Source organism: Chionomys nivalis, chromosome 3 (genome assembly GCF_950005125.1).
Source record: "Chionomys nivalis chromosome 3, mChiNiv1.1, whole genome shotgun sequence".
NCBI lineage: Eukaryota > Metazoa > Chordata > Mammalia > Rodentia > Cricetidae > Chionomys > Chionomys nivalis.
In genome coordinates, this window is record NC_080088.1 from 48,097,849 (window position 1) to 48,122,159 (window position 24,311).

Below are 24,311 nucleotides of genomic sequence, written 5' to 3' on the forward strand. Positions count from 1 at the left end.
AGACCTATCTGGAATCCAGCTGGTTTAATCCCCACATCCCATGATCTAATTCCACTTCCTTTAGCCAGGGAGCTGACTTTGAAATGTAAGAAAGAGGCCCTGGAAAGGCCAGTTCCTCCTAACCCTGACTGTGACCTGGCAAATGTGCTGTGGTCCAGGCATTAACACCTCAGAGGAATGTGAGCCAAGCCTGGCTGCCTTCTCCCCCTCCGTCCCCTCCCCCAAGGAAAGGCAGGGAGGAAGCAGCAGGTACTTTGGCAAGATAATAATGAGAAATAAAATGCACTTCATATGCAGCAATATTTTGTAGAAAAGCTAGGCCATCAAAGCTTTCGTTGTCATCCAGGAGTAGGCCATGGCCCACACCTCAGCTCAGAGCTCAATGCCACAATGTGGGCACCAATGCATGAAGAGACAAAGGGTCCGTCTTCAAAGGGAAGGACGGCTTGAGTTTTATGGTTACCATCTGGGTAATGGAGAGACTTTAAGAAAAGGAAGTGTGGCCTTCCCTTTAAAGACCATGTTTGATTTTACACCCTCATGACTATTGTACTTGTTATAGTCTAAGATACACAGATGACACACAGAAACACAAGATCTCCAAAGAGAGGAAGTTGGGAAGTTATTTTTAATATAGTCAAAAATAGACAAAGATAGAAGAAAAAAACATATATAGCAGACTTCCACACTTTCTCCTAAATCAAGCTTTGCTCTTGAAGAAGGAATAGAGAAAAGTAGAATTCTCAACCTTTCCAAACCCAACCTGGTTTATGGGGAATGTAAGAGCTTGGGTATAGGGGGCGCGTAGCCTCCCCACCTTGTTGTCAAGCTAAGCAGTCTCCTCCCCTTTCTTAATGAGATGCAAAAAGAAACGACAGTCTCTTTGCTTATTGCCTTACTAAATAAACATCCCTTCTGAGTTCCTGTTGAAGTCAGGGACTCATATTTGTTCAGGATTTATCCATGTTTATAGTGACTGTGTGTGTGATATGGTTACTATCCCAGAATAGCAAGAGGCAGGGACCTTTATCTCGAGAGTCACCAACAAACAAACTGACCATGGTTCTTTGAGAGGAGTGAAAGGTAGACCAGGAAGCAACAAAAAAAGTTCAGTAAATGTACAATAAAATATATTATCCATATTTTATCATATATGTAGAATTACATGTACATTTGACATTTTATGTAGTGACATATAATAGTCATGCCTAATATGTACAATTTTAAGTAAGTAAAATAAAACAATAGTCCCCAAACCGGGTAAAATAAATAAAACAAAAGACCAGTCTCGAGGGCCAAGGAAACACTGTAATTTCATATCAAGATCCGAATTCTGTTATGATATTAAGCAGTTTTTCTGTGTTTCTAGGCCTCCCTTGTCTGCAACAAGCTAGTGCAGGGGGCTAGAGAGATGACTCTGTAGTTAAGAGCATTGACTTCTTCTCCAGCGGACCAGGGTTCAATACCCAATAACCACACAATGGCTCACAAACATCTATATAAAACTCCAGTTCCAGGGGGATTCTGATGCCTTCTCTGGACTCCATGGGGACTGCACACACCATGCACAGACATATATTCAGACAGAATATGCTATACATGAAATAAAAGTAAATAGAATCTCAAGAAAGAAAATAGAACAGAAGAGATCAGAATGAGAGGATGTGCTGGGAGCATCTGAATCAGAGTTTGCCCACTGGGGATATCTTTGGGTTTTACTTTCCTCATTCCCCACTTCATGTCTGAGCAAAGTAACAGGTGTGTGGAAAGGGAAACACAATCCGGAAGGGCAAAGGCCTCTTCCTCCTTCTGTCTCACACTCTGGCTCGCCTGGCACTGTGAGCACAGGCCTCTGGCATGCGCACCTGAGCAGCCGATCCCAGCTGTCTTGACACTTGGCTACACGCAGCTCTTCAGCAGGTGTTTGGCTCAGTTGCCTTTTGTCATGCCCAGCCTGGACTGGCTCTTAGCAGGGGAGTCCAAGGACAATATTCCCAGAGCACACTGGGCAGCGCTTTGGAAGCTACTACAAGCTGGATAAACAGTGGTAACGGTCCTTCTCCTGTCTAGTTGGCTGGAGAGGGAAATAAATATCTAATAATCCCCCCAAATGCAAATAATAAGGTAGGATGATAAAAGGAATAAAAGAACAGTAGAGGGAGGGACGAGCTCGACTAGAGACTACGGGGAACCTCTCTGGAAAACTAACAGTAAAGCTGTATCCTTGAAGACAGAAACAAGTGCAGACTGTGGCGAGAGAGATCCAGGTGGGGAAGCAGCTGAGAATGGCCTGGGTGGGGAGGGGGTGAGGCGGAGGGAGGATGGAGCTCAGAACAGTGAGGAAGCCCTGGTGAGAGTGGTGTCAAGTGGGGACGAGGGTGACAGTCCACAGGGAAATTTAGGTGTGTATAACAGTCCCCATGCTACATCTCGGTGTAATTTGGATTAGATTGAAAAGAATTCTGTGATCTAATTTCTATTTAAAAACAAAGAACTAGTATGATTAGCATGGCTGATAGATGTGAAGGGAATGGGCTAAGAAAGGGAAGGAAAGGGGCTGAAGAGGTAAAAGACAAAGGGCAACAAGAAAGAGAATGTTGCCAGGGAGATGTAAAGTCTCTGGTATTTGAGAAACGCTGTGGTCATGGGATATGGTGAAGCAGGGCGTTAAAGTCAGGATCCAGGTTCCTGCTGGAGCCGTCAAACAGGTAGAGGTGAAAGCTTAGATTCAGAAAGCTGGAGGATGTGTGTGGAGAGGACATGTGTGGAAGGGCCGCAGAGGTGACCCGCAAGGAGTAGATCAAGAGTCGCATGGTGGAGGTGTGCAGTCGAAAGCCGCTAGGCAACACCTGTGGGGAGTGTCAGGTAGACTATACGAGTTCAGAAAAGAGGTATGGGCATGCATGCATGTCGGTCACTGGCATTCCAGGCTGTTTGAAGCCGTGGCCCTCTTAAGAAATACCAGGATAAAAGAACTGAGTTCAGAACATAGGTAGATATTAGATAGATGAGAGTAAGAGGAGGGAAGCCGAGGAAACATCTCAGTCAATAAAGTGTTTGCCATGGAAAACAGAAGGATCCCCAAACCCACATTTAAAAATGTCTGTGTGTGGTGGCACACTGGGAAGGCAGGGACAGTGATCTCTGGGGCTCCCTGGCCAGCCAACCTAGCTTAATTGATGACTTACAGGCCAGTGAGAGACCCTGCCTCAAAAAAACAAGGTGGGAACCAGGGCGATGCCTCAGCAGGCAAGGGCACTAACTTCCTGTTTAACCCGATGACCAGTTTTGTTCCCGATAATCCACATGGCGGAAGGCAAGCACCACTCCTATAAGCTGTTCTCTGACCTCCACACACATGCCATAGAGTGTTCACAAACAGAATAATATTTTTAAAGAACACGGCAGACGGGGCCTGAAGAACAACACCCAAGGCTGACTTGTGGCCTCCACAGGAGTCTGTACACATGTGCACTGCCCCCACCCCCACCCCCAAACATAATGCAAGGGAAAGAATACCAGAAGAGGATGAGCTACAGGGCAAAGCTGGAGAAGGCGGGGGTGAGGGTGGGGAAGCTAAGAGAAAAAAATTGTCCACTGTATGGAATGCCAGTCAGGGGCCTAACCACAAGAGTCTGAAAGGCCCAGAGTGGGCTGGGAAGAGCTGAAGTCCATGAGAGTCTTAAAAGGAGAAATTTGATGGCGTGGTGGAGGCTAAGCCAATTGGAATGGGAAGGATGCTGAATCGGCAAATAAAGAGGAGACACAGTGTCTGCTGGTAAAATTGTCTGAGAAGTTTGGGATGCGGAGTGAGGGTATCTATTTTAACTGATGCTATTCTAAGATAATAACAGCAGTATGCTACCCGTACAGGTGTGGTAAACTGGCAAGTTTTGTGCAGAAATGCTGAAGACTTGAGTGGTAGGAGGGGTCGGCTGAACACAGAGGTCAGGAATTCCTGTGTCAGAAAATGCTGTTCGGCTGTGGCTGTTTAGAATGTGTAGTGTCACCCATCTGGTCCAGTCTTTGTTTCCTGTCCCCTGCCCCCCAGTCCTCTTTGGGAGCCCCTTACCCAGTTTCTGACATTTTTCACATCATGTGGTTAGAGACAATAACTCCACCTGCCAAGGCCCACTAATCCCCTAACAGCGCAGGATCTGCTCCATGCCCTGAACTTCCTTCTTGAATAGCTTGGCAGGAGGGATGGTGGGATGAAGCGGCCTTCTGGGCTTGTTTCTGCCAATGCTCTGGGATTTTCACCTCTACCTTAGGTCTCAAACACAGCCCAGCTTTCCCTGGGAAGTCAGAACCAGCATCAGCCCAACTTGCTTCACTTCTGTGAGTCTAATGCCAATGACAGAGGAAGACATGTGATGTAGAGACAGAGGCTGTAGGCGAAGCTGTGCACAGATAAGTCACACTGGTGGGAGAGGCAGAGTGTCCACAGGGAACACAATGCCTATTCTCAGGACCCCATGAGGTTTCCATCAAACTGCAGTATGATTAATTACTACAATCAATTTAATTGATACTTTCAAATACCAAAACAAGGTATTTGATACCACCAACACAAGTTTCTGGATATCTCAGTACAAAGGCTGGGAATGAGAAGATAAGCCATTAACTGAGACTGCCCATACACCTCCAGTGTGTGTGTGTGTGTTGGGGGGGGGCACTCACATGCCATGGCGTACATGTGGCAGTCAGAGAACATCAGCTGTTAGTCGTTTCTTTCACTTTGAGCCAGGGTCTTTCTTGTTTTGCCACTGTGTTGTGGATTCCAGGCTACCTGGCCCAAGAGCTTCATGGGGAGTCTCCTGTCTCTGCTTCCCATCTTGCTAAAAGAATGCTGGTATTACAGACACATGCCTCCATGTCTGCCTTTTCCCTTGGGTTCAAAAGACCCTAACTCAGGTTGCCTAGCTTGTACAGCTAAGGCTCTCCCTTTCCGAGTCATCCGTCTCGCCATTAGGTTCATACACTTTGATTTGACTATGAGTTAGAGAAAAACATGCCCACTACCCAAATAAGTTCTTTGGAATTTCTAAGGCTGGTCGTAGAAGAAGCGTTTGTAGAGTTTGAAAGGAAAAGGCTGTGCAGTAATTAATTTTGACATCCAGAAAATCAGAAAATGAAGTGGAATGTGTACACCAGCTTCCGTTCTCATCAAGTGATTCTGAGCTCAGCCTTAGATCCAATGCCCTTGTTTACAGGTCTCAAACACATAGGGGTCTTAAAAGGAAGTCACTGTGCTGGGGAATTCCTTCCACACGTGAGCAGTAGAACTTACTCAAATTGAAACCTTTTGTTGTTGTTGTTGCTATTTTTCTTTGCCTAATAGAGAACTCGATAGACAGGAAAGAATGTGTCAAATGTTGTTCCTTTCTTGCTAACCCAATTTGGAATTTTAGGCTTAGTCCAGGTGTTCCTAAATCATAATGGAAGAGGAATGCATACTATTTCCACTAGGGGGAAATTCTCCACCAACAAACTAACACTTTTAATTCTAAGTTCTGCCAATTATTTTCCATGTTTTCCCTAGTGGCCATCAGCTAATGTTCAAGTTGCGGCCTGAAACACATAAATAAGACCTTAGCAGGGTGTCACCTGTGGCCTGCAGATCACTTGGCAGTGTGTGGGGACCGCCCCTGAAGACAGCAGCACCTTTGTTCAAGGAACAGTGCACTTGCATTGGTGACAATGGCAAGGCCGGGAATTTGAGATGAATGGGAACCATTCATCTTATTAATGAACAGAAAAGTAAACAGAAATGAGGAGCCACTGTTTGACCATGCCCAAGCCACCCTGGAAGGGCCCCAGTGATATACATACTCGGTGCACTAAAAATAATAAACAGTTAGAGCAAACAAACAAACAAACAAAAAACAGTAGAATCAGAAAAGGTTAATGGGGAAAAGGAACTTACTCATACTCAAAACCAGGCTGCCGTGACATATCAGGGTTTCTCAGCATCTACTGCCTGTTACCTGGCACGTCTTTGCTTTTTTTTTTGGTTTGTTTGTTTGCGTGTGACAACAGAGGACCTTAGAACTTTTTTCTAAAGCCACGTTATTCAGCCCAAATTATGCAATTCCATTTAACGTTTAAATTCCAGTAGTCGGAACAGCTGCCTTTCCCATAGAAAACGCGTTCTAATATCATCTGTTTACCTTGGTCTTTTCGCCTACGATGTTCTTTTCCAGTTCTGTGATTTTCCGGTTCAGATGATCCAGAATCTCCTTCTCCTTCATGAGTTCAGCCGTCTCGGATTTCTGCTCTCCATCCAAAAGAGCACATTCCATATCCAACTAAAGACATAAAAAAAAAAGCTCAGAAACATTTCACCTTCAGGAACAGCTGCCCACCGCTGGGGTGCAGGTTTAACAGATTCTCAACAAGTGTTACTGACCAGTCAGACTGTGGGGTTCAGGCATGAAATCTGGGGTGCCTGCCTAAGAAAGCTGGGGCAGCCCACTATGTATTGGCTTAAAAAGCTAGTCCCCTGACCACTTCACTTTTCTATGGCCACCTCTCCTCAGTGATATTTGGTCTAATTGCCTAGGCTTTAGCTCAAGAGTAAGCTGCCCGGAGTACAGCCAGCTAGTCCTTGTCCCTGGAGTCGGAGGAGTGAGCGTTATCCCAGCCCCATAAGAGAGGCTCACATTCCTAGAAGATTGGGGGGGGAGTACAGGAGATGACAGGTGAGGAGTCCAGCCCCTCACTGGGCACCATCTGTGAGTGCTGACTCCGCCTCTCACGCCAGGCAGGATTCCATGCTTTCTGCCACTCCATACGATGGCAATATTAAGTGTGTCACTACCTTCTCCTTTTACTAAATGAGCGAACTTACCTCCTGTTCTGCAAATCTGTAGAAAGTTGGCTTCCTGTTTAATTCACATGTGAAGTGAATCCTTTAATAGTACCCACATGATACTAACGCATAGTAAGAATGCTCAGAAAATGTTAGCTGAATACTTCATAGATAGAGGTTAATTTAGTAACTGGCCTTGCAAATTGCAAAAGCACATATTGTAACAAATCAAAAAGGTTTGCCTAAATATAAAGTGAATTAAAGCTGGCTTAATGGCTTAATATGTTTATGTCACCAGATTACATAACATACACACACTCACACACACAATGTGGGGCAGGGCACTCTACAAATGATTCCCACTGAACAAGCATTTGCTCATGTTGATATCTGTGAATTCACTTCTCAGGCTTCTTCCACAACGAGAACTATCTAAGCTGATGGGAAAAAAGAGAAAAGGGACAGAGTAAACGGTGGGATCCCAGCTTATACCTCTCTGGAGGACTCATCCATTTGGTCATTTATATCTTTGATTTTCTGTTCAAGTTCCTCAAGGTTGTTCAGAATAACCATCCGGGCATCTTCCATTGCAGCCAATTCCTGAGTCCTCTGTTCCTCACCTATATCCTCTGGGGTCTGTGATCGAGCAAAAACAAATATGGGTTATCCACACTTCAGTTCTAGAATTTTCCTATTTGACTGAAAAAGCAGTTGCATGGCTTAATGTGTCCATGTTGCTCCACGTGGAATGCCTGGGAGGGCCAGCCTGAGTTACATGAAATCTTTCTCTACCAAATAAAATATATCGGTCGAAAAGCATTTTAAAGAGCACCTGGAGCAGTTTCATTGACCCACGATGTATTTTCTCACAGAGACTACGCTGCTCTACGCAATTATATACCCAGAAGAAAGTCAACAAACCAACTTCCATTCACAAATGTATATCCTTTTACAGCTCAAAGAACTAAGAGGCTATCCAGACCAGGAAGTGGCAGAAGGCAGAGGTAGCTTCTCCAGTGTTATAAAGTTCAACACACGCAGCAGGGAACCAGAGATGAGGCAGGGCCTTTGACACCCTCCTTCAGGCGATCTGCTTGTTGCTATGTTTCTGGTTTCCTTACAAGCTCTACCTGTAGCAGCCACACCGCTAGGTCTTGCTATGCGGGCTGCCTCCGAATAAATATTTGTACTTATTTATTCTCTTCTAACACAAGGTGGACATCAGTTTTGACATGGCCATGCCACACAATGTCAAGCGGCATATTTGATACTTCTAGTGGATGCCTCGTGTGTTGTGTTAGTTCACTCTTCACTAACCTCGTCTTACAGACAATCTTCTTACACGGGTAAGACATCAACGGAACAGAAAGTAAGACACTGGTTACCATTGGGTTCATGGGATAACCCAGGATTCAAGGAAAGCAACGAGAATGTCCAACACATGGAGGGACAGTGTATTTTTATGGTCTCATCCATTCAATAGTAAATTGGGGGTAGGGGAAGAAAGGAATGCTATAGATGATGTACAAAGCCCAACATGCCCACAGCTTAAAAAAGAAAACAGACTGTATCAAAACTGCCTCTTCTCCCTAGGACTTTGGATTAGCTATCTTGAGTGTCTCCTGGAGGAGATAGAAAACTTTACATATGAAGAGAGATGCCAGGGTGTTTTAATAATATTTAATTTTTACATATCTCTTGGAAGAAAGCGATTTTTGGATGAGTAAGTTGTGACCAGATATTCCACAACTCAAAAATGCAAACAGAAGCCCAATTCAGTAAATTCTTCATGAGTCTTCTTTAATAGTTAAAAGGACCATTCACAGGACATGGTGGCAACCCCAGGATGAGGGAAGAACTGTTGCTACTTCCTGAACAGCCTGATTCACACACCAAGGATGGGGACAGCCAGAGCCACATAGCAGACCCGGTCTCAGAAAACCAAACCAAACCAACCAACCAACCAACCAACCAACCAACCAACCAACCATCCAACCATCCAACCAACCAACCATCCAACCAACCATCCAACCAACCAACCATCCAACCAACCAACCATCCAACCAACCAACCAACCAACCATCCAACCAACCATCCAACCAACCAACCAACCAACCAACCAACCAACCAACCAACCAACCAACCAAGCAAACAACGGAACAATCAACCAACCAAACAACCAAGCAAACAACCAACCAACCATACAAACATCACAGTAATTAGGGTATCCAGACAATCACTGCACCTAAGAGAACTTTACTGGGTTCATTTAATTTGTTCCCTAATCCTGATATAACTTTTAAAAATGTCTACCAAGTCATATTCCACATTATTCACCCATAGTCTTAATTTCATTACCCTATTTTGTAGTTCCAAAAGGAAACTGAATGAGTAAAAATTAAAAGTCTTGGCCCAGTATGGTGGTGCACATCTTTAATCCCTGCATCCTGAGGCAGAGACAAGCAGATCTCTGTGAATTTAAGATCATCAGTCTGCTCCAGTGAATTGTAGGCCAGCTGTGACTACAAAGACAGACACTACCTCACTGGGACACACACTACAGCTTCCATGACAAGATGATATTTCTTTTAAATTTTATTTTTGGGGGAGCTTGCAAAGGAAGAGGGAGGATATGAAAGAATGGGTAGATGAAGGGAATCGGGGTGTAAGATGTGAAATCCACAGAGAAACAATAGAAAATTTTTAAAAAAATATAAAATCTATATCTCAGTAGGTTAGAACAAAGACACACAGGTTTTTCGAGCTTTGACATTTAGTTTTTGTATTGTCGTTTTAAATCCACTATCTCACCAACAAATTAAACAACTGCTGACCTTTCCATCACGAAGACTGGAGTTTGTTGTCTTATACTCAGGCGCTTGGTTAGGGCTGGGAGGAATGTCTAACACTGAAGGGCGCCCAACATCACTGCCTAGTAAATGCAGCAGGAAAGGCCCTAAAGTATCCTGTCGGGCCAGCACTGCATATTAGGTTTCTACTTCCAACATGGTTTAAATGTATCTGTCACCAGTGGAAGCAAAGCACTAAGAGAAGACAAAACAAGCTCACAGTCTGCACACTTTGTAGGGCAAGGAGGGAAGATAACTAACAATAGAAATGCTAAGTGTTTACATGACTCAGAGATTTTAGAAACTCTATCACAATGGACATATTTAGAGGCTGCTTTCTGCAATAAGGGTACAAACAAGGATTTTTTGGAAGCTGTTGGGATAAATTCAAGAGGCATTTTAAAACTGAATGATTTCACTTGTTTTTGAAGATTTTTTTTTTTATTTGTCTGTTTTGCCTGAATGCATATCTGTGCCCAAGGAGACCGTCAAATCCCCTGGAACTGGAGTTATACCAGCTGTGGGCCATCTGAGGTGGGTACTGGGAATCAAACCCAAATCCTCTGTGCGAGCATCAAATACTCTTAGTCAGTGAGATAGCTCTCTGGCCACCAAACTGAATGCTTTGTGACAGAATGGAAGGAAAGTTTTATTGCAATCTCATTAATTAACAGAATAAAGAAAATCAGTGGAGAACAAAACCCGAGACAGGAGATGGATAGCTTTAATTACAGGGTAACAAAGAAATGAAATTTGTAAACACATTACCCTCTATTCAATTATGGGCTATATTTTTATGTATTTTATGTAGGTTATACATACATATATATATATATACATATGTATACATTATGTAGGTTATAAAATATAAAAAATATGGGGGCCTCCTGTATGTGCAGAAGCAAAGACATCATCTTGGAGGTAACTTGATCAATGGAGAGAAGAAGAGAGGGTAGGAATAAGACGATTTCTTCTCCCGCCACGCCTTGTAGACCTCGGGCAGCCTGCAGAGGTGCGTTGTTTTGCACTGTAGATGGAACAATTCTGAAAAATAGGTCAGGAACTGTCTATGAGTCAGCTGCCTCAGACGGTGCTAGATAGCGTCACAGAGAACATTCAGATGAGTGTATAGCTAAGGACACGAACACTTTTCAGTGTTAGGGAATCTAAGGTCCTGACTGGTAAATTTCAGGTGTCCCAAAGATCATAAAAATCTTTTTCAGGACAGATTTTGAGTGGTTTTTTTGTTGTTGTTGTTGTTTTGTTTTGTTTTGTTTGTTTGTTTTTTAAACGAGTCCTCTCTTGTCAACTTTCCCACCTACCAGTTTAACAAGCACCATACTTCATGAAGCAAATAATCCAGGAGCACAGTACTAGGAAAAGAAGGACAGAAACCCCACATTGAGGGCCAGGAGGTTTGTCTAAGTTTCTTGTTTCTGCTCTTGAGTTATCACACGCCTGTTTTTGAAAAGCAGATGAACCTACCTCTTGGCACCCATTCCCCTCTCATTTGCACCCTAATGTGCTTGGTAGCCATCTGAGATGAGTTCCATGTTTTCTGTATCTACCAACATAGTCTGAGACAATAGATCCTGCAGCATCTCCAGGGCCTCCAATTCCACAAGACCTTATCTGAGCAAATGAAAACCTCTGCCAGGATCTATTTGATTAGACAAGCTTGTCAGAGCCTTCTCCCAGAAGACTGCCTTTAGAGTGCACAGCTCAACGATTTTAACAAAATCAAGCCACTCTCTATAAAGGAGAATAGGAAACGAAACAGATGGAAAGGCACAAATCTGTAAGGAAGTGACTGATGACAATTGTCCAAGGTCTCAAAGGGGTCGCTTACTTTTCCTGAGTATCCAATAACTTTTTCAAAAAATATATTAATTTATGTATACAGGTGTTTTGTTTTCATGTAGGCCTTTGTACCATGTGCATATAGTATCCATGGAAACTGGAAGAGTACATCTCATTCCGTGGAAGCGGAAAACAGAAGACTGTTTCCTGCCACGTGGATGCTAGTAATCACACCCAGGTCCTCTGGAAGAGCAGCCAGTGCTCTTAAACACTGAGCCATCTCTTCAGCCCCAACACACTATCTTTTCATTCCTCGAACCTCCCTCCATCTTTTTGCTAAGTTTCAGCAGGAAAGCCAAACATGCTACTGAGAACTTCTCCCTTCTGAGAATTTTTCTAAGATAAATATGGCACGAGAAGGGAGAAGTGACTGATGAACACCATGCATGTAATCCGCCACAGTCCTGACATGTAGCCGGAGGTGCTCAGTAATATGTAAGGAAAGTATTGCTATATAGTTAAACTAAAAAAATAAAATCACACATATGAGCTTCTTTAAATCCATGTGAACACTAGTTTTAGGACTTAGTACCATGATGTCAAATCCTAACGTCCCTTTACCAAGTCAATACTGCTTCTGTTAATATTTGCATTTTTGTTCAGGGTTGGTCATGTGTACGTGTGTGTGTGTGTGTGTGTGTGTGTGTGTGTAGGTCTTCTTTTTGTGGGTAGTGCTGGACATTAAACCCAGGGTTTTGTGCAAGCCTTTTAACCACTGAATTATACCCCTGGTGTTTTTCTTAAAGAACCAATATTGGGCTGGAGAGATTGCTTAAGGGTTAAAAGCGCTTCTTGCTCTTATAGAGGACCCAGGTTCAATTCCCAACAACATGGTTGCTGAGAAGCATCTGTAACTCCAGTCCCAGGGAACCAATGCCTTTTAATAAAGGATCATTTGTTATTATTATTCTGTGGCCATGAGGGACACAATTTCAAGATGGCATGTTATTAAGACCTACTTTAATTAGTAAACCCTATTTGTTTTTAAATAAATAAACCTACCTCATACTTGTGGTAGCATTTTTCCCTCTTATTTTGGTATTTTAATTTAGCTAAATGAAATGTATCTTTAATTCTAAGTAGCTTCTTTGTAGAAAAGATGATAGAAAATTTTTAGAAACCACCCTAGAAAACAAAAATTCTTAATCTATGGGAAAAAAACAACACTAAGAAAGTCACAGAACTTCATTTTTAAAACCCTCAAACTAGGAAGATATTTGTAAACCAATATACAATCAGAAGACTAGGTAATAGTTATGACTACCAGTAAACATTACATTTCTAAAATGGGTCATGAATAAAACCACAGGAAAGTCCTCTCACAACAAATGCTAACTTGCTACCAACAAGCATTCCTTATAATTCAGTAAAGCTTGGACAAGTAAGTTTTGAAGACAGAGGACAAAATGAAAAATATTTTAAAATACAAAACGGTGCCTATTTATGCATAATTAAAGATAAATTTAAAACACCTATTAGTTGGAAAATTGAATAACTGGCAGTACATAAACTTCACAAAAGCATAGGGAATAAATTGTGTCCATAAACTAGTAGTGAAAGTGTGCACCAGAAGGATAATTTTTTAAATTTTTGAGATTATAATACAATTATAGCATTTATTCCTTCCCTTTTCTTTTCTTTTCTTTTCTTTCTTTCTTTCTTTCTTTCTTTCTTTCTTTCTTTCTTTCTTTTATTTTTTGATTTTTCGAGACAGGGTTTCTCCGTAGCTTTTTGGTTCCTGTCATGGAACTAGTTCTTCTAGACCAGGCTGGCCTCGAACTCACAGAGATCCACCTGCCTCTGCCTCCCGAGTGCTGGGATTAAAGGCGTGTGCCACCACTGCCCAGCCTTATTCCTTCCCTTTTCTACCTCAAACCCTCCCACATGCCATTCCCCACTCTCCTTGGAATGCAGGGCCTCTTTTCTCACTCGTTGTTATTACATACATATATCTATATACAGATACAGCCTTAAATGTAATCCGTTGAGTCAGCATGATGGTGTGTGTGTATGTGTGTGTGTGTGTGTGTGTGTGTGTGTGTGTTTCAAGACTGACCATTTGATACTGGGCATGTGCTGTTCCCTGGGGCAGACCACCTCTTCCACTCCCAGCTTTTCCCAACTGCCTCTATCAACTATATTCTTAAAGGAGTACAAGCTTCGGTATGTTCATATATAAAACAAATAATGTACAAGCCAGACATAGTGATTCATATCTGTAACCCCAGAACTCAGGAGACGGAGTTTTAATTTTAGTCATTCCATTTCCAGTAAATGACCCAACAGACACAGGTATATAAAATATGTATCATAGAAAATGATTACATGCAAACTTTATCATTCCAAACTGGGAATTACATGCATGGTCCTCCCACTAATCCTAATGCAAACAATAATGTATCAGGGAAAGCAAAGTTTAAAAAGTATATTGGCATGCTTTCTCGCCTGTCTCGGAAAGTCTATCATCAAGGAGACATGGGCTGGCAAGGGTGTGTGGTGAGCTGGGGGAGAAGAGAACTTATCCATTGATGGTGAAATGTAATTTAGGACAGCCACTACAGAAATCAGTACGGAGATCCTCCAAAACATTAAAAATACAACTTCTCTATGATCCAGCAAGACCACTCCTGAGTATATACCCTAAAGATTTCAAGTCAACAGCCCACAGAGATAGCTTCACATTCGTGTGTACTGTCTCACTGTTTAGTACAGATAACTTAGGAGTCAGGCTCAATGCTGATCAACAGATGAAAGTATAGAGAAAAAATATATATACATATTTAAGTACACACACACACACATGCCAATACAGCATCATCTAGCCACAAGAAGGAAAGAAGTTATCCCACCACAGGACAACGGTTGAAACTAGAGACCACCATGTTGAGTGAAATAACTCAGTCTCGTACGCTTTCTTTCATACATGAGATGGGAGGAGTCAGAGAGTAGACTGGGGACTAGGAAGAAAGTGGAGTGAGAAACTGGGGAGGGACAAGGAAAAGGAAGGGTAACAGAGGAGAGGAATATCGCAGCTGTGTGTGAAAGTTTCATGATGAAACTCGCCAACTAAAGCATGCTCAACAAAAAATTTTAAAGATCCAATGCATAAAAAATTTCCACCAGGATTTTGAAGAACAAAATAGGTCCATGCAGTAGACACAGATGCCCCTTTAATGGTGGGAGGCCAGAGAGAGCAGTGGGTATGTGTACAAATCGATGCACAGGCAATCTAACAAGCCAACAAGACACATAGCTGCACTTCTGAAGGGTACAGCTGAGAGGCGGGGAGAAGATGCAGGATGGACGGCCACATCTTCATAGAGCCAATGTTACTTTACACCAGTGGTGTTCAGCCTTCCTAATGTTGTGACCCTTTAACACAGTTCTTCATGTTGTGGTGTCCGCCAACCACACAATTACTTTTGCTGCTGCCTCAGAACTACAGTTTTACTACTGTTAGGAATTGGAATGGAAATATTTGTGCTTTCTGATGGTCTTAGGTAACCCCTATGGTGGGTTCTTTGACGCCGCCCCCCCAGGTCACGACCCACAGGTTGAGAACCACTGCTTTACAGTGCTCTCTCTAATTTGCTGCACCCTGCCACCTAAGTACCTCTTCCATGGAAGCTGTACTCCAATGTCAAGAAAATGCCCGTGAGCAATCTCTCACACCCCTGCGAAAGCATAGCACTGTCCTAGGTCCGAGTTGTGATCTTTCCACCCAACATTACCTTCGGTAGGATACTGAGGTAGGAGGATTCGTTGGATGTTTTCAGAAATGCAGATGAGGATGGTGGGGGCATCCTGGTGAGGTCACCAAGCAGTTCATCATTCCTGCTGCCCCTGGGAGCCAGGAAGCTGGCGCTGTGACTGAGGCTCCCAAAGCCCGCAATGTCAACATCCTGGAGAGAGCCTTTCCGATGACACCTGTACCTGGTGTCGGGGCACAGCAGAGCCTCCTCAAACACAGACTCCTCATCGGACAGCTGCAGCTTCTCCAGCTCCTTGTTGATTTTCTGCACATCGGCCACGGTGGTGCCAGCGGACAGGCGTCGGCCCTCAGGTTTCGTGTACTCAGCACACAAACTGAGGATGGTCTCCAGTCGCTGCCGCTCCTACAGCATGGAAGGAGGAAAGGTCACTGAGGGTGACAGAAAGGAGACAACTCCAGACTGACTGTGGGGCTGGAGGGCTTTTTCACATACTGATCCACAGATGTCCTTCCTCCTGCCTGCCCTCCCTCCCTCCCTCCCTCTCTTCCTTTTTGAGATAGGATCTCTTGTTGTATATCCTTAAACTCATAACCCTCCCCTCTTGAAGGATGGGACTAGTATGGACATACCTGGCTTCCAACAACTTCTCTGGCTGCATTTAAGGACTAGACAGAACTCTTTGTGGTTCCGGGTTTCTCCCCTAAACACGGAGTCAGCTGACTGCCCTTGCCGGTATATACCTTGGCTGAGTATAGCATACATCAGATTCTACCAAGCATCCCCTTGGTTTATCACGCCTCCAATTGAAGAGCTTTCTTTAAACCTCAATATCCTACGCAGTGTTATTTCCCTCCTTCTCCTAACCCACTGCTAACAACAACTAGCTCTTCCAACATTACGGGTTTACCACTTGGGCTTAAGGCAAACACTGTAACTTCACAGCGAAATGTTCTTTTACTGTTAGACACACCGAGAGAAACATGGCCTTTAAACTCTCTTTCAGTGATAGTCTTTGTCTGTGTCTTCATTTCTTTTCTTACATCGAAAATTTCAAAGCTTTTAATAATGACTGGTCACCATGTAGAGGTCTTCTTTATTTTTTCATATGAACAAAACTATCTTTTAAATGTATGGCTGGGTTTAGAGGGATGGCTCAGCCAGAAAAGGACTGACTGACCAGTCGGGTGACCTGAGTTCAATCCCTAAGACTTCCATGATGAAAGGGGAGAACTGACTTTTATATTTGTGCTGTGACATGTGTGCCCACTTGTGTGCTCCTGAACACACACACACACAGTCAAATAAATAAATAATATATAATTAAGATGTATAATTGTTGCAATAAAATAAAGAACATTTCCATCAGGTCCAGATAGAACAACATCAATATAGCTTAAAATCCAAAATCATTGAAAGTGTGATTCATGTAGCTGGAAAATAAAATGATAATCTACTTCAAAAAAAAAAAAGGCCACAGGCCATCAAGGTCTCAAATAATGCCACTCACTAGCTGGCCCCTCACCAGATTCCATATAAGAACATAGACATTTATAATTTTAAGCAAATTAATAACATAGTTATGAACAGCAGGAAATAATTTACCAAATGGTTCTCATGAGCCTAGACAGCCTCGCCTGCGGTGGGGAGCCCCACATAAATCTAATGCCACAATGGAAACAAGAACCCAAACCGAAGACCATCTGTTGCGATTAAATTCTACCACATTGGAAAGAGACTTCAAAAGCCCCCCATAGGAAAACACTTGGCAAACTGGCAATCGGTGATAAAATAGGAACATATTCTGCACGCCGTGCCGCTTATTTTCATTCTAGTTGCAACTGATCTGGGAAGGCAAGTTCAGAGTTAGCTCTTTCTTAGTCGCGGTGGCAACAAACAGAGAAGTAACACACCGCGGTGGCTCCCTGGTTTTCATTCAATGCAGTAACTGACAAAAATCAGAACTCATTTAAAGTGTATCTGACATACGTATGCTCTTTGAAGTAGCCCCCTCCCTCTAAAAGAGTAATAACTAGATCAAAAAGTCCATTGAACTGGTCCCTGGGAACTCCCACCTCCCTGTCACTGCTTGGACTTCTGGGCTCCAGCTGCAGGTCTGTCCTCATGGCCTCTTCCCAGGCAGACACTCATAGCTGTACAAGCCTGCCTTCTTTCATCCAGGAGCCCTGGCCGTTATTTATGTCTGCAGCTGCCACCAACTGCCAAGTCCTACCCAACTCGGCCCTATGGAGACATAGCATCTATTGACTTACTTTAAACTCCCCCGACAATAAAGAAAAGTGTACACATAAATCCATAAAAAACACTCTGTGAGAGCTGAGATAAGAAGAAAGAGACAGAGGTTAGTTTTCTCTTACCCTTCCTCTACAACATCTGTACCGGGGACTGAATCTCCGGAGAAAACCCCCCTTTCTGCAATTTGGGTTTAAGTTGAAGCATCTAGACTCAGTCTCGGTCTTCATAGACCACACAGGATGCTCACAGTAGCCTTGCCACTGGGATTATCTGATATTACCGATTCGCATTTACCAGGACCCTAATAAACGGTATGATCTTCAGATGAAGAGAAGGTACTCCTGCCTAGACTAGGAGACACAGCAACATTCCGCCGGCATCTCCTTCCCAAAATAGTCGCCTCTGCTGCCTGGGCTGTTGCTTAATTTCAGAGGGAATAAATGATCCCATCCCTAAGATAGATGCTATTTCAGACAGTGAGAGGGAATATTCAAAGGCTTGTGCACAGGAAGTTTGGTCTACTGGTATGTGTCTCGCTTTTCTTATCACCCCATTCACAGCCAATCTGTCTAGATTGAATCAGACACACATGCCGCACTGCTGCCGACAAACCTAAAAGCGATCCATGTGGTGCCGAGACACACTGGCCCCTTAAAAGCTACACCGAAGAAAAATAATAAGCTGATGCCGAGAAGTCAGAAGGGAGCCGGCAGAGCGGTTCAGAAAGCGCTCCAGGAAGCCTTTTAAGGAAGGCCCTGGGCTGAAGTGACCCTCTAGAAGATTCTCCCTCCAGCTTGATCCATTCTGGTGTCGGGTTCCACACTGGTCATCTCATGGGGATCCTCCACCTTTCCTGTATGACCTCAAGCCAGGGCACAAACCCCTATCTGAGATGCGGTCTTCCTTGAAGCTTTGCATTGCAAAGTGCAAAGCTGGGGGTGGCCTGCTTTGAGATCTCCAAGTCACCCTCCCCAGGGTCCCACATCAGTATTCTCCCATTCAGAAGACTGGTGGCTGCTAGCCCAGATGCCAAAAGTCACTGTGATGTTAACTATATAGGAAGCAAAATGATTGTAAAAACATTTTCTCTCTCCTTTCTTATTTCCATTCTTCTATCTCTGTAACCCACGTATAACAAGGATGTTTTGAAGGGGTCCTAATAGTTTAGAAAATGCAATGAAAATACTATTGTGCAATTCTTTGACCAGAGACATTAACATGTTTTGAGTGTCGGTAATAAATTTTTACTTCCAAACTTTCTACTTCAGAAGATTATTTCTGACATTGCATACCCTAAATGGGATAGTAAAAAACCACCCATTCCCCCCTGAAACCAACATCTGCTGGTCTAGCCCACAAGACTGGGAAAATACTGAGTAAATAAAGTATGCAGAAAACCAGCTACCAATGCATAAAACAGGAATGAAATGCCTGCTAGATGATTTGTTACAGTATGCTGGGTCAATTATTTCACAAAAAAGTGTCATCCTGTGCAGTTACAAAAGAAGTTCTTTTCTCTCTTCTTTTTCTACCTCTTTGACAGGTAGGTATGGCTCACTTCTCTCTCTCGTTCTCTCTCTCTCTCTCTCTCTCTCTCTCTCTCTGGCTCACTTCTCTCTCTCTCTCTCTCTCTCTCTCTCTCTCTCTCTCTCTCTCTCTCTCTCTCTTTTTACTGCGAGGCGTTCACTGTCTCCATATCATGAGTTTGGTAAAAATCTATCAAGTTACTTGCTTCCTGTTGGTGTATATACGATAGGCAGGTGAAAAAGAAGAGGAGGCACAAAAAAGTGACCAGCTAAAGAAATAGCAATCCACAGAGACTTATGCAAAACCCTATGGATTAAGGATGGAAACGTAGCTCAGTGTCAGAGCATAAGAGATCTAAAATGACTGGCAGAATGAGAAGAGGTGGAAGAAGTGCCAGGATGCCAGGAGCACATGCTAATACCTTAATCAAGTAGGCCTGCTTGGGGATTGAAATAGTTACCTCTCTCTCTCTCTCTCTCTCTCTCTCTCTCTCTCTCTCTCTCTCTCTCTCTCTCTCGTGTGTGTGTGTGTGTGTGTAATCCTTCCTACAGTTAAATCCCTTGAGGTTAATAACTGGGAAATTAACACTTTCTCTTTGGGACCATGGTCAAAATGGTTTTTCTCTACCATACCACCAAATAAATGGCCTTCAGATCTGATGAAGTACAAGAAGCAATGAGTGGTTGTCCAGTACGACAAGCAGGAGAAATTTTTTGCACGGCTTCCTTAGCTATGGCACCCTGACCCCACCAGCTAGTGCTGGCTCCATCCGTCTTAGTCCCATGACAGGGTGGAGCAGAGGTTTTAATCAACCCACAGTGGCTATGAAGTATATATAGAATAAATAGCTCTACGTTATTTTAAACCTCTGACATTTATTGCATCCTTTTTTCCCCTACAGAAATTCATTACGACTGATAATTTATGCTTCATTTTATCAGGAAAACTGGTCCAAAACTTGGAGAGAAGAGACACAAGGATCTTGGTAAAGTATCCTCAGTTATTCACTAAATAAACATTTAGCTTTGTCCAAAGAGCAACCTTTGTTTAGGGTAGGGTTAGTGCTTTCTGAGGAATACAGGACGAATGTTGGAGACTGCAGAAAGACTAGTCATGTGATTTTCTTGGGAAGCCTTGGATCAGGGTCCATCACTCAACAAGAAGACTGAAACTCTATGGCCAGTCAGTCATCAATGAGCATGCCAACATGACAAAGACACAATACAAATTTTGTGTGTGTGTGTGTGCTGCCACCTACCACTGTCCAAGGCTCGCAGAACAGTGCATCCTGACTCGCCTTGGAGAGAATGTCCAAGTACCACTTTGTTACCCTCTGCACTCTGCCCTGTGGGCTTCTTCCTTTGGCTGACATCTATTGATTACATTCTCCAATGTCTAGAACTGTAACCATTATTACAGAGAGTTCTGTTCTGTGAGAACTTCTAATGAATTATTGAATATGATGCTGGCTTAGGAACTCCTGGACCTGCAGGTTGTATAAGCAATAAAGCACTGTGTAGAAAAAGAATCATTTCACCTTGTAACTGGCCTTCCCATTTACCCAAACTTGCCTTTCTACTCTTCTGCTCAATTTGAGACAAATCATCTGATTAAGAAGCTATTAAGATATAAGTACCTTGTTCTTGTTATTTGGTTTTATAAAAATACCTTCAGAACTAAGAATATTAAAGACCATCTGAGAAGTCTACTTTCAGACTCAGAGCCAAGGAAGTACCTTATTCTACCACCTTAGCTTTAAATAGAATTGACTCTGTGCTCAGTAGTAGGGCTGAGCTGGAATGGGGCACATGAGCAGGGATGAGCTAGAGTGGGACACATCAATGGAGTCGAGCTAGAATCTGTGCCCATCAACAGGGCTGAGCTGGAATGGGGCACATGAGCAGAGCTGAGATAGAGTGGGGCACATCAATGGAGTCGAGCTAGAATCTGTGCCCATCAACAGGGCTGAGCTGGAATGGGGCACATGAGCAGGGATGAGCTGGAGTGGGGCACATCAACAAAACGGAAGTTCAATAATAGCTTTATGTGGTTGAGTTTACTTGGGAAGCAATTGAAGGTTTTTGGAAGGTGGCAAATACTAACTGATCACCAAACGCCTGTTATGTGCAAATTACTGTGAAGATTTTATTTTAATGCACTTATTCTCCTCCATAATAATAATCATCATCATGGGAATAAGACATAAACAAATAACTAAGACATTTAACTCTGATTTTCAATATTCCTTCAAGATACTAAGTACACTGAAATAAAAACAACCCATTGCCTAAGGGGATGAAGACCATCTTGCTTAAATGTCCTAATATTTTGGCCCTAAAGTTTGAATTCTGGTTCTGGTTCATGAAAGGCATAAGCCTTGGTTTCAGCTTAGTGTTTGGAACAGGATAACTACAGAGTCACACTACAGCGCTAGGCTGAGACGTCTCTCCCACCGTTGGAGTAAACTGAAGGAAATCGCTGAAACACCTCACTGATATTCGCGCCTCTACTCTCACCAATACAGAGGAACATTTATTTCCCGCAGCACGTTAAATCCAATGGAGTAGATTTGAGAAAGAATTAGTCTTAACAAAATCCATTTTCTAATATACAGTCCATCCGTGACATAAAACCTGGGGTGCTACTCACATTGCCCTGGGCTCTGCCTTAAAACCTCAGAGGTCGGTTGAGTAATCGCATCATGCAAAAGCCTGAGCAGTTTGTCACTTCCTGCCTTTGCTTATAGGCAGAGACATTCAGCATCTCGTCACCACACAGCTCTCCAAACACGCATTTTAGTCTTACACATGTGAGCTATGTCTCCCTCAAACCTATTGCCTCCACTTCTCATTCTAGCCCTGTGTTAGAAGGGCTAGTAATTTTAAAAGAGGTAAATAGAAAAACACTTTAATTATTAAAAATGTATTTAATTATTAATACATGTAATAATGTAGTATAGAACTATAGATTTATACTAGATACATATACATATATGCTGAGGGAGTGTCTGATTTTATTTTCACACATATCAAACATGTCTATTGCAATATAATTAAACTTTTCCAGTAATTTCTACTCAGCAATTTTTTTTTAGCTAACATTTCCATCTATGAGTTGTTTGTATTTTGTTAGGCAAACTCATTTTAACCTTGGCCAGAGAGTTTTTTAACTAGGATCCTCTTGATCCCTATCTTTTTGAAACATTTTGTCATTTAAAGTCAACCAGCAAGCACGTGGGTTGTGAAGTTTTATTTAAAAAAAAAAAATAAAGCTAAGGTTGAAAGATCCTGGATATTAAAATATGTTATTCAAAAATGCTAGGAGAACTGTGTAGCTTGGTGGGGATGGGGGTGGGTGCGTACATGTGAGTTTCCTTACTGAAGCACTAGTTCAAAACTAAAGAAAATCCGTGACAGAAAAACAGGACATGAGTCGTGTTCAAGAAGTTGAGTGGGGGCTCCACTCTAGCGCCAACATGACCATTATCTCCCTGCATCTTCACTTTGGCTTGGTCAAATTCTTGTTTCTTCTGGAAAGAATACAGTTTACAAAACATAGATTAAAAGTTATTTTAGAAGTTTTCATACATTCTATTTTGTTCAATGAAAACTAGTTTGTAGTTGGTATCCAGATGATTAAGTCTTTACATTCTAAAGCTCTATCCTTGGGTCCAGAGAGACAACTCAGCAGTTAAAGGCAGCTCATCTTAGAGGACCTGAGTTCAGTTCTCAGCACCCACATAATGGCTCACAACCATCTGTAACTCCAGTTTCTGGGGATCCAGTGCCCTCTTTTTTGCCTCTACAGGTGCCAGGCATGCATGTGGTACACATAAGCACATGCGGGCACAAATTCGCACACATAAAACAAAAATAAGTCACTAAAAAGCCCTTTATTTACCCTCTCTTAAAATGTAGTAATTCTTCACGCATGAAAAAGACAAAGAAAAATGTAAGAAAACTACACATAAAAGGAGAAAGTGGGCTGTCACCAAGAAAATCATTGTAATGTAGTTAATGAGCCACCAAACATGAAAAATGCTCTTACGTTAAAATTTAAAAACTTCTCACGATGTCTTAGACACAGGAAATGCGTCTGCATTTGGGAATGTTAGGAACGTGATGGCATTTCCCTTTCTGCAAGGGATACTTGTGAAACTGCAGTCTGCCTAGCGTGTCTCAGAGCCCAACTGCACCCACCATCTGCTAAAAGCAATTAAAAAATAAATAGATAAGCAAACAAATAATAATAATAATAATAAAAGGCGCTTTTAAGCCAGCTCAGCATTTTCCACAGATTCTGTCTTTTCTCAAAGTCCAAATGACAATCCCAGAGCAAGGGTATGATTGTAGCAATGTTAAATGAGGAACATCAACTCATTTAAAACAAATTATTTCAATAGAACATGCCACACAAACAGATCCCCCTAAAGCCAAATGGACTTCATTTGAGCGAAGCCTGTGGCTGTTCCGAACTTCCTGAAGCTAATCTTCCTAATTTCAGCCCCTGGGAAAAGGAAAGAGACACACTCTTCCCTATTCCTCATAACTTCTGCGTGCTTTATGTAAAACGAAAAGGCCATGGAAAAGAGGACAGAGGAAGGCAGATTAGCTAGGGACGTAGGGAATGGTGTGGGGTGAGGGAGCACAATAATGTAGCCAGTACGATGACACCTGTTTCAAAACCTGCGTTCAACACCCAGGACCCACATGGTAGAAGAGGAGACTATGACTCTTACAAGTTGTACTCTGACCTCCACAGACATGATGTGGCACAAGTGCAAACACACACACACACACACTCCACAAAGTTAGCAAATAAAAATGTATCTAAAATTCTTTAATGAAGTTACTTTTTTTTTAAGACAGAAATGAGCTGGGGGGTGCGGCTCAGTTCTCACAGTGCCTGTCTAGCCTGCACAAAGCTCTGAGTTTGATCCTAAGCGTTGCATAAATTAATCATGACGATGCACACCCGTGCTCTCAGCATGTGGGAAGTAGAGACAGGAAGATCAGAAAGTCGGGCAGCCTGGGCTACATGAAACCCTATCTGAAAAGAAAAGGAAAAACAACAACAGAGTTCGGTGTGCTGGTGCATGTCTTTAATCTCAGTACTTAGAAGGCAGAGGGAGGTACATCTCAGTGAGCTTGGGACCGGCATAGTATGCATATCAATTCCATGTCCGCCAGGGCTATATAGTGAGACCTTGTTAAGCCAAAATCCTAAGTATGAGTCTGGGGTTCTCTTTGCCTCCTGCGTTACTGTAGGGCATGGAGAGCAACAGCATGCAAAGCCATG

The 24,311-nt window shown here is 42.8% G+C and overlaps 1 protein-coding gene across 6 annotated transcripts in view; it reads right to left on the reverse strand.

The window, feature by feature from the left end:
- The window catches only part of Phldb2 (pleckstrin homology like domain family B member 2), a 97,912-nt gene that overhangs the window by 46,219 nt on the left and 27,382 nt on the right, over positions 1-24,311 (reverse strand). For all 6 annotated transcript variants that reach the window (XM_057764108.1, XM_057764106.1, XM_057764109.1 and 3 more), the window contains exons 3-5: positions 15,252-15,635; positions 7,304-7,447; positions 6,171-6,308 (exon numbers count right to left, since the gene is read on the reverse strand). In XM_057764108.1, the coding sequence (XP_057620091.1) occupies positions 6,171-6,308; positions 7,304-7,447; positions 15,252-15,635 (666 nt within the window). The remainder of the gene's footprint in view (positions 1-6,170; positions 6,309-7,303; positions 7,448-15,251; positions 15,636-24,311) is intronic.